Source organism: Staurois parvus, unplaced genomic scaffold, assembly GCF_062004578.1.
Source record: "Staurois parvus isolate SC_StPar_1 unplaced genomic scaffold, SC_StPar_1.0 ptg000564l, whole genome shotgun sequence".
NCBI lineage: Eukaryota > Metazoa > Chordata > Amphibia > Anura > Ranidae > Staurois > Staurois parvus.
The window spans coordinates 366,462-379,822 of NW_028318360.1; the positions used below are offsets into that span (position 1 = coordinate 366,462).

The following is a 13,361-nucleotide window of genomic DNA, read 5'->3' on the forward strand; positions in this document are numbered from 1 at the left end:
CCTCGGCACAGGGGAGGAGTCAAGAGCAACAGAAGAGGACCCGAGAAGAGGAGGATCAGGGCTGCTCTGTGCAAAACCATTGCATAGTGCAGGTAACTTTTAAAGTAGAAGTAAAAGAATGTTCACTTTGCAAAGTTAATCATTTATCATGCTTGATGAATGAGATGAAGCCAAGTGAAAATTTAATTTGTAAAGAATGCCCAATCATGCCAAGGAAATAAAAAAAAAAGATTTAGCTCACATAGGACTGGGTGATTGAAGTCAGCAGAGTTTCAATTCAATCATTAAGCTAATATGCATTTACCATGAAGGTAAGTCCATATTGCAGATATTTGAATGATGGTATCTGACCCAGCAGAATTATGTGGAATGGGGTCTGATCACTGTGAAGAAATAGCTGTATGTACTGGAGCCTAATGGTGTCTAAAATTATGTTTTGTGTACTTTTAACATATTTTCCTCACTTTAGGATTGTTTAACAAAATGTGAAGCAAATCTATTTATTCTTTTGGTAGATTCATATTTGTACACAGTTGCCATTTTAAAAACTAATACAAAATCAGCTTTAGAAAAGTAAACCCATCTCGCACTGCTCTCTTGGTATTCCTAGTCATTTATCTTTGTTTTCCTTCTTCCCTGTGGTTTTCACAGAAATTTATTTTTGCTGCAGCCAGCATTTTCTTGGAAAATCACTGCATGTTTACAAAATCCTCGTTCTCGGTGTGAACAGTTGTGTTAATTTATCAGAGGCTTCTATTTGGATTCTGTCATAGACCTCTAAAAACAAAAAAATCGGTGTATGCTATATTGATATCACCAATTTACTCTAGGTATGGGAACCACAGGTCATCTAGCTATAGGATTACAATCCTAGCATGCCCTGCCGATGTTTAGATCCGCACAAGCAACACAGATGCAGCAGCTACTAATACACACTCTACCTTTAGTGCGGCACTCCTGTACCACTGTCTTTGTGAAGTCACACACTCTGTACTTCTGCAAAAACCGTTCAATAAATGTATTAGCTTCTGCTGGTGTTGTCCCAAGACATTCTGAAAGACGTTCTTTTCCTGAAAATATGTTAAGAAAAATTTATATGTGCATACATATTGTTCTAACTACTTTAGGAACAAATTATAGCTATGCTACACTTGGGATTTATCTATTATGTAACCAAAATTAAATATGCAGCTCCAAGAGAGGTCTATCAGGACACTGGAGGTTATGTTGATCTGATATATTGAAATATTGCTGTCAGGCTGAAGACGGGGGGGGGGGGGGCATTGACAGAGATGCAGCAAGGGCCTATTATTTGCACCTGACATATCTATAGGGACAAAACCCAACAACCAGTTGCCCACAGAGGGACAAATTGTACAGGGATCTACTGTATAGCTGTTGCCTGTTCAAATATCCCATGTTTTCTTCCCACTCATTTACTTAATTTACACAATGTTATCAAATATAGTCGCAATTATTATTATTATTATTATACAGTATTTATAAAGCGCCAATAGTTCGCTCAGCGCTGTACATTACAAAGGGAGACAGAACATGTGACAGAACAATACCAATACAATGCAAAACATGAGGGGATCGAGGGCCCTGCTCTTTCGAGCTTACAATCTAGGAATGATCCGTACATGCACAGTACAGGTTGCACTTACATGTTTCTGTCTAAATGCATGGATAATCACCTCCAGATTTCTTGGTTACCACTTACTACTGTACATTTGCAGTAATGTATGTGATGTCATCAAACTGAAACGCTGATATCTACATCACATACGCTAATCATGTGCCACCATATTGCCGACTACTACTGCACAGCATGATTGTAAAAAACATAATAAGATGATAATTTTGCTAGGTACCACCAAACTGATCACTGCTTTTCCCTTCTGTCACCATTGCTAGGGAAACCCTATCGCCATTATATCAAAATCTACAGTAAAATTTAAAACATTCCATATTTGTTAGTCAAAAGTAGAATTTTAAATTCAAATTCAATAACTGTTAGCTATACCCACTTCTACTACTTAACATTCTAAGGGGTAGACTAAAACATTTCATTTCCTCTTTGCTCCTTTTCACATTTAAATATAGTCAAAATCCTCGATTATGCTACTTGATGGGGATTCAGATTCATCAGCATCTGAATCTACTTAGGCTCCTCTTCCATTAAATACTTGGGCATCCTTATTACCCCTTGCCCTAGAAGTATAGTCATCTTAATTTCATGCCTCTACCCAATCATTACCACAATAAGGTTAAAGTGTTACTAAACCCACAACAGTAAAATCAGTCTGTATATGTAGTAAAGCATGCTTGTTATACTCACTGTGAAACCTAAGGTGTCTTGAATTGTGTAAAAACGCTGCTTGATCCTGACTTATCTGTATAGTCACTCTGCACATGCTCAGTTTGGTGTGTATTGCTAGAGAGATTTAACATGTGCTCGGCTGGACACTGATAGAAGTCACAAGAGTGTTCTAACTGCTGATGAGAAAAGCTATTTAGCAGTTTATATTTACTAAAATAATTGCACTTCTATGATCTGTGTATTGTGGGTCACCAGATATAGTGAATGCAGGACCCTGGGTTTAGTAACAATTTAAAATGTGGAACAGAATTGAACTGTCTTTGGTTGGTAACCTTATAAAAATTATTTTCATGGCCCAGCTATTGTATGTCCTCCACTATTCCCCCGATAGCTCTACCTCTAAAAATATTTCACATAATTATTCTATTTTCAGGTCCTCTTTGTGAAAATGGAGCAGCTTCAGAGACCTAAGATGATAGGGGACTGGTGCTATCCAACCCCTGGCTACATTATTTGGCTGCTCAATTCCAACATATTGCGCAGCAATACACCCTATGACAGTGAAGGGGATGAACTGTGTAGACCCCACTACTAGACTGCTAGGCTATGTGGTTGGGACGGTGGGGTGGCAGAAGGCTTGGAGGCTTTGATTTATAGTAAGTCTAATAAACTATACCTCACTTTTGCTCTGATGCAAAAAACAGACAGCTGCAGCAAGTCTCGGCTTTACCTGATTTAGCCCTATATGGGAAAATGGCTGCTACATGGAGCTGGCAACCTTACAATACGGGTTAAAGTAAAAATAATATGGGGTCACACACTTGTATCACATTTTTATGAATGGTTTATTATGCACCTTTTTGTAATTACAATCAAAATTTTATCCATGTATTTTTATTATTTACATCTTCAGCATGCGTTAGAGCCCAGGCAGGGGTGGATCTATGGATACAGTCCCCCTACCCCAATATTTAAGTATGCTTATGACATGGTCTCCTATAAAGGTTTTATTTTAAGATTCTACTCTATTCTATTGACCATCTTTCTTCAAGACTAACCCCTTAGAGTGGCCTTCTGTTTGGAATAAGATGTGGGACCTTTTGAGCAAGAGCAGCGGGAGGAGGCATTACAGGTGGTTCAACAATGTTCCCTTAATAAAGAAAAAATATAAGTGAGCACTCTGAAAAAAAGCAGCTAGCTAGCCGGGATTTAGGCTAGCGCCCATCTTAGCTCCATGGTGTGACCTCTCCTTCATCCAGGGAATTGGACTGGCAGCCAGAAGCTTGAACGCTGAGGAGATTGTCTAGGACAGTCTTTCGCAACCAGGGTGCCTTGCGAAGCTTGAGGTGCCTTCACAAAATGTATAAAAATTGCCCAAAACTTGTATGCAAGCCAGCGGGTGGAACAAGCCTGCCTTTTAGTTACACAAAGCCACAGGTTTTCATTGTGCACCATTACCACTTTCTAGCCGCCGGCATCCTGACAACCAATGACATCATCAATTGATAAGGAGGATGTCAGCTGCCTGCAAAACACCCTAGTTTGACCCTCCTCATCCCCTCCCAGTCAGTCCTGGTGTCACATTAGCTCAGTGATGGAAGAAAAACTGAGGGAGAAGAGAAACACTGGAATACTAGTCAGTACCAGTGTGCAAAAAGTGTATTTGCTTTGGAAGAATAAATCACTTCTAATGTTGGGTATCCTATATGCGTGGTTATTGCTGCGTTATAAAAAGCTATTAGAATAGTTTTTCACATTTTAGAATGGGGTGCCCTTTTAAAATTATGGACAGTCTTGAGTCACCCCATATTAGAATGGGGTGCCTCAAGACTGTTCATAATTCTAAAGGGTGCCTCAGGACTATCCATAATTTTAAAGGGTGCCTTGACTGAAAAACGGTTGAGAAACAATGGTCTAGGATATGCAACATCGGCTATAATGCATGCTATTGTATTGTAGCCCTTTGGTGAGTGCATAAGGGTGAAGGATCGCACATTATTGGGGATGAAGTGGAGATGTCTTTTCCTACACTTGGGGACTTTTTGTATTTTTCATCTAGAAAGCATTGATGTACCTTTCATCTGGATATTTACATTATTAATTGGAGGCACAGCAGTTTTTGATTGATTTGTTTGACTGTGTTGTATGGTATATTAACCTTTTGCACACCGATTTATGCTGAACTGGGCTATTTACTTTTATGATACTCATTAGATTTATTTTTAATATTGATACACTGTTTAGTTTTGTATATATTGGCACATTTTATGTTTTTGTAACAGTAATTTGAAGCGCTGCACTATATTTTGTTTAGTAATGTTCCCTTAATGGTACTCAACGTCTTTCATAGCTGTATCTTCTCTTAAGGGTTCATTTCACAGCAGCATGGCTGTTTCATATGGGGTTACGTGATGACCCAATGTGTACACGCTATGGTAGAGACCATGGTGACTTAATACATTTACTATGGCTCTGGCCAAAACTGCACATTTATTGGCAGCGGGTCATAAATACTATTAACCAGGTCTTTCAGGTCACCGTTCGGGAGGATCCCAAACAATGCATTTTGGGTATTTTAAATTACCTTCCCACAGAGGAAGTCCCTAAACAAGCTATAGCTTAGGGCTCTTTTCCAAGCCAGTAAACTAATTTTATGACACTGAAAGTCAAATGATTCCCATACACTGAAAAAATGGATCTCTCAAATGGGTGACACCTTAAGACTTGAGTGCTGTATTTATCAGCACAAAGGGTGTTCCAGAAAATTTGATAAGCTATGGGCTCCATGGTTGGACACCCCTGGCCTAGTCCTGGTGCGTCTCATCATAGATCGCCTACTGTAGTGTAATTGTGTAATTGGATAACAGTCATCCTGTGTACTTGTCTCCTTGTGTAGTTTATAGTATCTAGGTCTTTTGGCACTATCGCTTGTATTTTATGGGCTGGAAGATATGTACACTGCTTTATATTTGCTCGATACAGTATCTCACAGACAATGTCTAAACTGCTGGCAACGAAAGTGAGTACAAAGCAAAAATGTCCAAATTGGACCCAATAAGCCATTTTCCCTCCCCGGTGTCATGTGACTCATTAGTGTTACAAGGTCTCAGGTGTGAATGGGAAGCAGGTGTGTTAAATTTGGTGTTATCGCTCTCTCTCTCATACTGGTCACTGGAAGTTCAACATGGCACCTCATGGCAAAGAACTCTCCGAGGATCTGAAAAAAAGAATTGTTGCTCTACATAAAGATGTCCTAGGCTATAAGAAGAGACCCTGAAACTGAGCTGCAGCACGGTGGCCAAGACCATACAGCTGTTTAACAGGACAGGTTCCACTCAGAACAGGCCTCGCCATGGTCGACCAAGGAAGTTGAGTTCATGTACTCAGCATCATATCCAGAGGTTGTCTTTGGGAAATAGACATAGGAGTGCTGCCAGCATTGCTGCAGAGGTTGAAGGGGTGGGGGTCAGCCTGTCAGTGCTCAGACCATATGCCGCACACTGCATCAAATTGGTCTGCATGGCTGTCATCCCAGAAGGAAGCCTCTTCTAAAGATGATGCCCAAGAAACTCTGCAAACGGTTTGCTGAAGACAAGCAGACTAAGGACATGGATTACTGGAACCATCTCCTGTGGTCAGATGGTGTCAAGCGTGTGTGGCGGCAACCAGGTGAGGAGTATAAAGACAAGTGTGTCTTGCCTACAGTCAAGCATGTTGGTGGGATTGTCATGGTCTGGGGCTGCACGAGTGCTGCTTGCACTGGGGAGCTACAGTTCATTGAGGGCACCATGAATGCCAACATGTAATGTGACATAGTGAAGCAGAGCATGAGCCCATCCCTTCGGAGACTGGGCTGCAGGGCAGTATTCCAACATGATAATGACCCCAAACACACCTCCAAGATGACCACTGCCTTGCTAAAGAAGCGGGTAAAGGTGGATGGACTGGCCAAGCATGTTTCCAGACCTAAACCCTATTGAGTATCTGTGGGGCATCCTCAAACGGAAGGTGGAGGAGCGCAAGGTCTCTAACATCCACCAGCTCTGTGATATCGTCATGGAGGAGTGGAAGAGGACTCCAGTGGCACAAAATATTGACACTTTGGGCCCATTTTGGACATTTTCACTTAGGGGTTTACTCACTTTTGTTGCCAGTGGTTTCGACATTAATGGCTGTGTGTTGAGTTATTTTAAGGGGACAGCACATTTACAGTTATACAAACTTTACTTTCACTACTTTACATTGTAGCAAAGTGTCATTTCTTCAGTGTTGTCACATGAAAAGATAGAATAAAATGTTTACAAAAATGTGAAGGGTGTACTCACTTCTCTGAGATACTGTACATGATGCAATTGAACCTGTATGCACGTGATCATTTTCTGGTCTTTTTTGTTCTGGAAAACTGTATTGTCTATCTCTATTTATATATTATATATAATAACATGTAACAAGAGGTTGTTTTTGTACATAATCCTCTTCAAACTATTACTGTAGTTATACTTGATTTTGTAACCTTCTATTATCTCTGATAAGCAGTGGCAAGGGGTAAACATGCTCAAAAAAGGAAAGCAAAAAGACAGCCGACATGGTAGAAGCAATTCAAAACGCAAAACACAAACATTTCTGACCACTCCAAGCTGCTGTATAAATATCTGAATGATAATAAAAATTGTTATATACAATATCCATCGCTACTCAAAATTAAAATATAAAAAACTAATAATTCAGACCATAATACATACAACCAAAAAGAGTGCATTAAAACAATACATCAATGCATCAGAAAAACCCCCCAAAATAATTCATAACTAAAAAAGCTGTGCAAATCAATAAGGGTGCATTAAGCCAATACGCCATTAAATCAACCAACAAACGATACAGTGAAAAATTCCAGTATAGTGAAAATCAATGCAGTATATAATAAAATACTCAAGTTAATTAAAATGATACTAAGGACACAAGAGTAAAGTGACATAGATCATTTTAACAATGTATACAAATAGTGCTGCAGCATCTATTTTTTTTAAAGCATCTAAATACCTTATTAATGTACCTGAGATCTGTGGGCGGAGCTGCTACCATCTGGTGACATAGGTTGGGGGGGGGGGGGCTAACAGGGAGGCGATGCCTCCACCACTCAATCCCTGTTAAATCTGCCCCGCTAGTGATTATGAAAAGGCATGGAGGAGGGGGGAGGGAGGGGTGTATGACTCATCAGTAAATTTCTGTATCGTTAAAACATATTGGGCGGGGCTTGAATATTGCAACATCAGCACGCTGACAGGAGGCCACTCGCAGAGCACGACGTGCACTGGTGAGGTGTTTGATTTATGTCTTAGCTTTCAAATACTTAGTGCTGGGCACTCTGTGCGTACATCTAGATTGTTTTTAATGCGACCTTTTTAAAAAGAAGTTGCTTTACACTATGATCTTTTTCTCCTTGGAAATGGGAACTAAGTGGTATGAAGATCATAGGAACCAAGGGATTCTTGAGCTTTTCAGCAATGTTATCCTGTACCATCTGACCAATTTGCAACAAGTAATCAATCGGATCTATCTGGTAAGGGAGTTTTACCACTGCTGAAGAGTGAGAAAAACAGGCACTTTACCACATTGAAGTCCTGCTATCATATTTCTAACTTTGTTGAAGTTATACACTGCATGGTTGAACCACTAGGGGACCGCCCACAGTACATGTACTGTGGCAAAGCGGCCCCTGTAGGCAGGATCACGTATTTAAATGTGATCCTTGTTTACATGCTAGGGGGCATGCGCAAGGTGCGAGACCGGCCTGCCCGTGGCACCGATTGTAGCCACGGGTGTCAATCACCGGGTCCCGGCGATTTCCGGCAAAACACTGACACAGAGCACAGTTGCATTGTTTTCAATGCAGCTCTGCTCCCTGTCAGTTCCCAGCTCACTGTTCTGGAGAGCAGAGCTTAACTTTCTGGGACAGCCTGCAACAGTGAAGAAAACACCCCCGCCCACTAGTAAAACACTCTCCTCACACAGTTAACCGTTTAATTGCCTAAAAATGTTAACCCCTTCCTCCCCAGTGCCATTAGTACAGTGTCAGTGTTTTTTTTTGCACTGATCACTGTATTGGAGTCACTGGGGATGTCGGTGACCCCAAGTTAGTTACCCCCAGGGGCGGACTGACCATTTGGAAACTCGGGCACTGCCCGAGGGCCCGTGGTCAGTAGGGGGCCCCATGAGATGCCCCTGGTACCTTTTTCATAGGCTTTTTTGAGTTTGGGCAAGGACACAGGGACCCCATGATCCCCTATTGAGGGCCCGGGGTCAGTAGGGGGCCCCATGAGATGCCCCTGGTACCTTTTTCATAGGCTTTTGAGTTTGGGCAAGGACACAAGGGCCCCATGATCCCCTATTGCCCGGGGGCTCCATAAGTTGTCAGTCCGCCCCTGGTTCCACCGCAGTCCCGCCATAAGTCACTGATTGCTCCCATAAGTCGCTGATCACCGCTATTATTAGTATACAAAAAAAAAAAATCCAGTATCTATACCGCTATTTGTAAACGCTATAACTATCACGTAAACCAATTAATTTACACATATTGGAATTTTTTTTTTTAGCAAAGACATGTCTCAGAATACATTTTGGCTGAAATTTATGACGAAATTTGATTTTTAAATTTTGTTACCGCACAAAGGACAAAATATTGTTTTTTTTTTCTCAAAATTGTCAGGGATTTTTTTATAGCGCAAAAAATAAAAAACGCACAGGTGATCAAATACCCCTGAAAGATAGCCCAATTCATGGGGAAAAAAGGATGTAAATTTCATGTTTGTGCAGTGTTGCATGACCGCGCAATTGTCAGTTACAATGACGCAGCGCCATAACACAAACTGCTAATGTAACTCCTTCCTGACCGCCCTATAGCAGAAATACTTCTACAGGGCAGCACAGGTACGCAAAATCACACACATATATATATATATACATATACATATACACACACACACATGTGATTCGCGCTCCTGTGGTTTTCACACCCCTCCCAGATAGCATCAGATTGCCCGTCAGTACACCAGTCATCACATTTAACCCTTTGATTGCCAGGAAGACGCTCATGCACAATAAACCTCCATTGCTAGTATAGTGTCTGAATGGATCAATGTTTGAACAGATCAGCACTATACCAGTGTTAACATTAGTATAGTGTCCCCCAAAACGCAGCGTTAGTGGGATCAGCCCCGGCACCTGCGTTTAGTCCCTACGCTTACCCCCACCCTTCTCCTCCAGCAAGTGCAGTGTCAGTAGGTCACTGTCACTTGATACATTGCACACAAAAACGCAGTGTTGGCAGAATCAGGCCTGATCTCTGTTAGCACTTGCCGGTAAATTTTGATGACTCTCATATGCAGCAGAGTGCCAGTACTAATGCCACGCTACCTTTTGGTGAACTGTTGAGTACTAGTGGCCTAGTACATCCTGGTCTTTCACATACCTCTTAGATTGTAAGCTCCAAGGGGCAGGGCCCTCCTAACCCTCTTGCATTGAACTGCATTGTTGCTGTATTGTCTCCCATTATATTGTACAGCGCTGAGCAAACTGTTGACACTATATAAATCCTGTATTATAATAATAATAATAATAATACCAGCACTGCAGTATGACTTGGTGTTGTGGTGAGTCCCATAAGTGCAGTACAAGCTGGTGCGGTGGCGAGCACAAGTATTGTCCCGCAACCACCAAGAATTCGCACACAGGCCCGTAGAGCCCCTACTATCCTTCTGGATGTGCTTGAAAATCCCAATTGGCAGCACACAAATTCTGCAGCACCCGTACTTCCCCATTCACTGCCCAACCCGGAATTCAAAATTAACTACTCCCCTTGATTTTTTGGAGCTGTTTTTCACAGATCATCTTTATGCATTGATTGTGGATCAAAGCAATTTATATGCACAACAGTTTATCGCTACCAACCCAGATTCAAACCTTGCCAGACCATTCGCATGGAAACCCATTACGGTTTCTGAATTAAAAATTTTTTTGGACCTAACCCTCATAATGGGCATTACTAAAAAAAATGAATTGCGGTTGTATTGGTCCACAGACCCAACTCATCATATGCCCATGCTCTCCGCTGCCATGGCCAGGCATAGATGTGAGAGTATAATGTTTTTTATGCATTTCAACAACAATAAACTCTGTCATCCTTGGGGTGACCCTGAATTTGACCGGCTCCACAAAATTCAGCCCCTCACGAATCACTTTAACCAAAAATATGCAGATGTCTATACTCCCCAGCAAAAAATCTGTGTTGGGAGTCCCTCATTAATTTTTCTGGCCACCTTGCATTCAAACAATTTCTCCCCAGCAAGCGTGCCAGATATGGGGTCAAGATTTAGAAGACCTGTGAGAGGGCAACAGGCTATACTTATAAGGTTTGGATTTACGGGGAAAAGATAGTCACATGGAGCCCCCCAGATGCCCAGACTACATGGGGAGTAGTGGCAAGATAGTTTGGGACTTGGTGTCATCCTTTTTCCATATGGGGTACCACTTATACGTGGACAATGTTTATTCAAGTGTGCCACTATTTAGACATCTGTACAATCTTGGAACTGGCACATGTGGCACTGTGTGCCTACCATGGGAAGTGGGTGGATGCAGGGTGGTATATTCTAATGGTGGGCATACCACACACATTTTCTGGCAGAGATTTCTTTTCTTTTTTCATTCAGTCCACAGGCTGCATACAAAAAAAAAAGAACATAGTATATATAGTAATACCTTGGTTTCCGAATGAAAATCCATTGAAAATAATGCCTCGGTTTACGAATTTTTTACAAATTTTTTTCACAATACGAAGTGTATGTTAGTGCTGATTTTTAAATGCAATTGCTGTCTTTTTTTTTCTTCTTCACTATAGCTCACAACATTAGCTGTCAGTTTCCCCGAAGCTAAAGGATACTTTGTATCTTTTAAGAAAGTGAAAGGAAACAGTTTCTTTTGGGGAAATAAACTAAAAGAAACTTCTCTCTTTTAGCTGGAGGGGGGAAGTGACAGATGAATTTCTGAACTACTGTATAGTGAAGAAAAAAAAAAAACGGTAATTACATTTAAACACTGGCACCTGACAGCTTAGTGTAAAATAATTTAATTGCCAGCAATTCTTTTACATTCAGCTGTTAGTGGGGAACCCCGCTGACAGCTGAGACATTAACACATGGTTGTCACTACTAAAATATCGCATGAGTTAATAAAATAACTCATGCGGTATTTTAGTAGCGTTTACTGTTCTTCTGACCTTCGGAATGGATTAATTGGTTTTCAATGAATTCCTATGGGAAACAGTGTTTCAGTTTACGAATTCTTCGCTTTACGAAATGTTCTGCAGAACGAATTAAATTCGTAATCCAAGGTATTACTGTATACCCAACAAGGACCAGCGACGTACTGGTACATTACTGGACTTTTAATGGTTATACCAGGATGATGCCTACAGCTGCAGGCATCATCCTGGTAACATTTTTTTCAGCCGGTGATCACCTTTTATGTAAAAGCAATCCTAGTGGCTAATTAGCTGCAGGATTGCTTTTACAAGTAGCGGGAGACGATACCCCCCTCCCCCACTGCCTTCCACAGCCTTCTCGTAGTGGCAGTCCTGTGCCATTGGGCCAACCTGAGAATGCAGCCGATGTTTCTGCCAGCTGACCATAGAGCTGATTGGAGACCAGAATGGTGCCAATCATCTCTATAGTCTAAGAAATCGTAAGCTACGAGCATTTCATCACTTCAGGTTCACAGGATCTAAACAGCGCCATTTGTGAATTGGGAAAGCATCTGATCACACCGATCTTGGTTTGATTAGATAATGTAAGGGCAGAGGAGATATCTAGAGTCTGATAGAACCCAGATTTCTGAAAAAAGAATATATGACAATGCCCATTGAAGTTATATGGGATATTTGCATTAACTGTGCTAGCATTAAAAGTGATAAAAAAAAATCAAGGGACAGTGTTAAAATAATTTAAAAAATAAAAATAACTAAAAAAAAAAAAAAAAAAAAGTACCCTCCCTCCCCCCGCATGCATCTGCGTTCGTGTGCGTTGACCCTGTGCCAGTATAGAAATAGCAGTTGCACCATGCATGTGAGGTATTGCCATGAACGTCAGATCAAGGACAGTAATTCTAACACTAGACCTCCTCTGTAAATCTAAAATGGTAGCTTGTAAAGGCTTTTAAAATGTTGGCTATGGATATTAAAAACATATGCAGTTTGTCGCCATTACATGGAGCATGCACAGTTTTAAAGCATGTAATGTTTGGTATCTATTTACTCAGCATACCATCATCTTTTATATTTTACTAAATAATTGGCTAATATTTTGTGTTTTTGTGCATTGAAAGTAAAAAAACTGTATTTTTAAAAAAATTGCGTTTGAAAAATCGCTGTGCGAGTACTATGTGACAAAAAATTGCAGCACCCACCATTTTGTTCACTAGGGTTTTTGCTTTAAAAATATATATAATGTTTGGGGTTTAAATTAATTTCCTAGCAAAAAATACTGATTTTTTCATGTGAACAAAAAGTGTTAGAAAAGGCTTGATCTTCAGGTGGTTAGAAGAGTGAGTGATGTGAGGCATAAACTTCTAATGCTGGGCATAAAATGCTCCCACCCCCTGAAATGACCCCTTTTTGGAAAGTAGTCACCCCAAACTATTTGCTGAGAGGCATGTTGAATCAATAGAAGAATTTATTTTTTTACCACAAGTTTTCGGAAAATGACAAACAAAAATGTTTTGTTTTTTTTTAACACAAAATTGTCACTTAAATGATTTATTGCTCACACATGCCATGGGTATATGTGGAATTACTCCCCAAAATACATTCTGCTACTTCTCCTGAGTATGGGGGTACCACATGTGAGAGACGTTTTGGCAGTCTAGCCAAGTACAGGACCCCAAAATCCAATAAGCACCATCAGGCTTTTAAAGGGCTTTATTTCCTCATTATACTTCCTGACTACCTATCACAGTTTCAGAGGCTCTGAAATGCCAGGATAGCACC

At 40.7% G+C, this 13,361-nt stretch overlaps 1 protein-coding gene across 1 annotated transcript in view; it reads right to left on the reverse strand.

Annotated features, from left to right (window-relative positions):
* The window catches only part of POLN (DNA polymerase nu), a 135,867-nt gene that overhangs the window by 20,957 nt on the left and 101,549 nt on the right, over window positions 1-13,361 (reverse strand). The window contains exon 17 of the mRNA XM_089691520.1: window positions 942-1,070. Coding sequence (XP_089547646.1) covers window positions 942-1,070 — 129 coding nt within the window. The remainder of the gene's footprint in view (window positions 1-941; window positions 1,071-13,361) is intronic.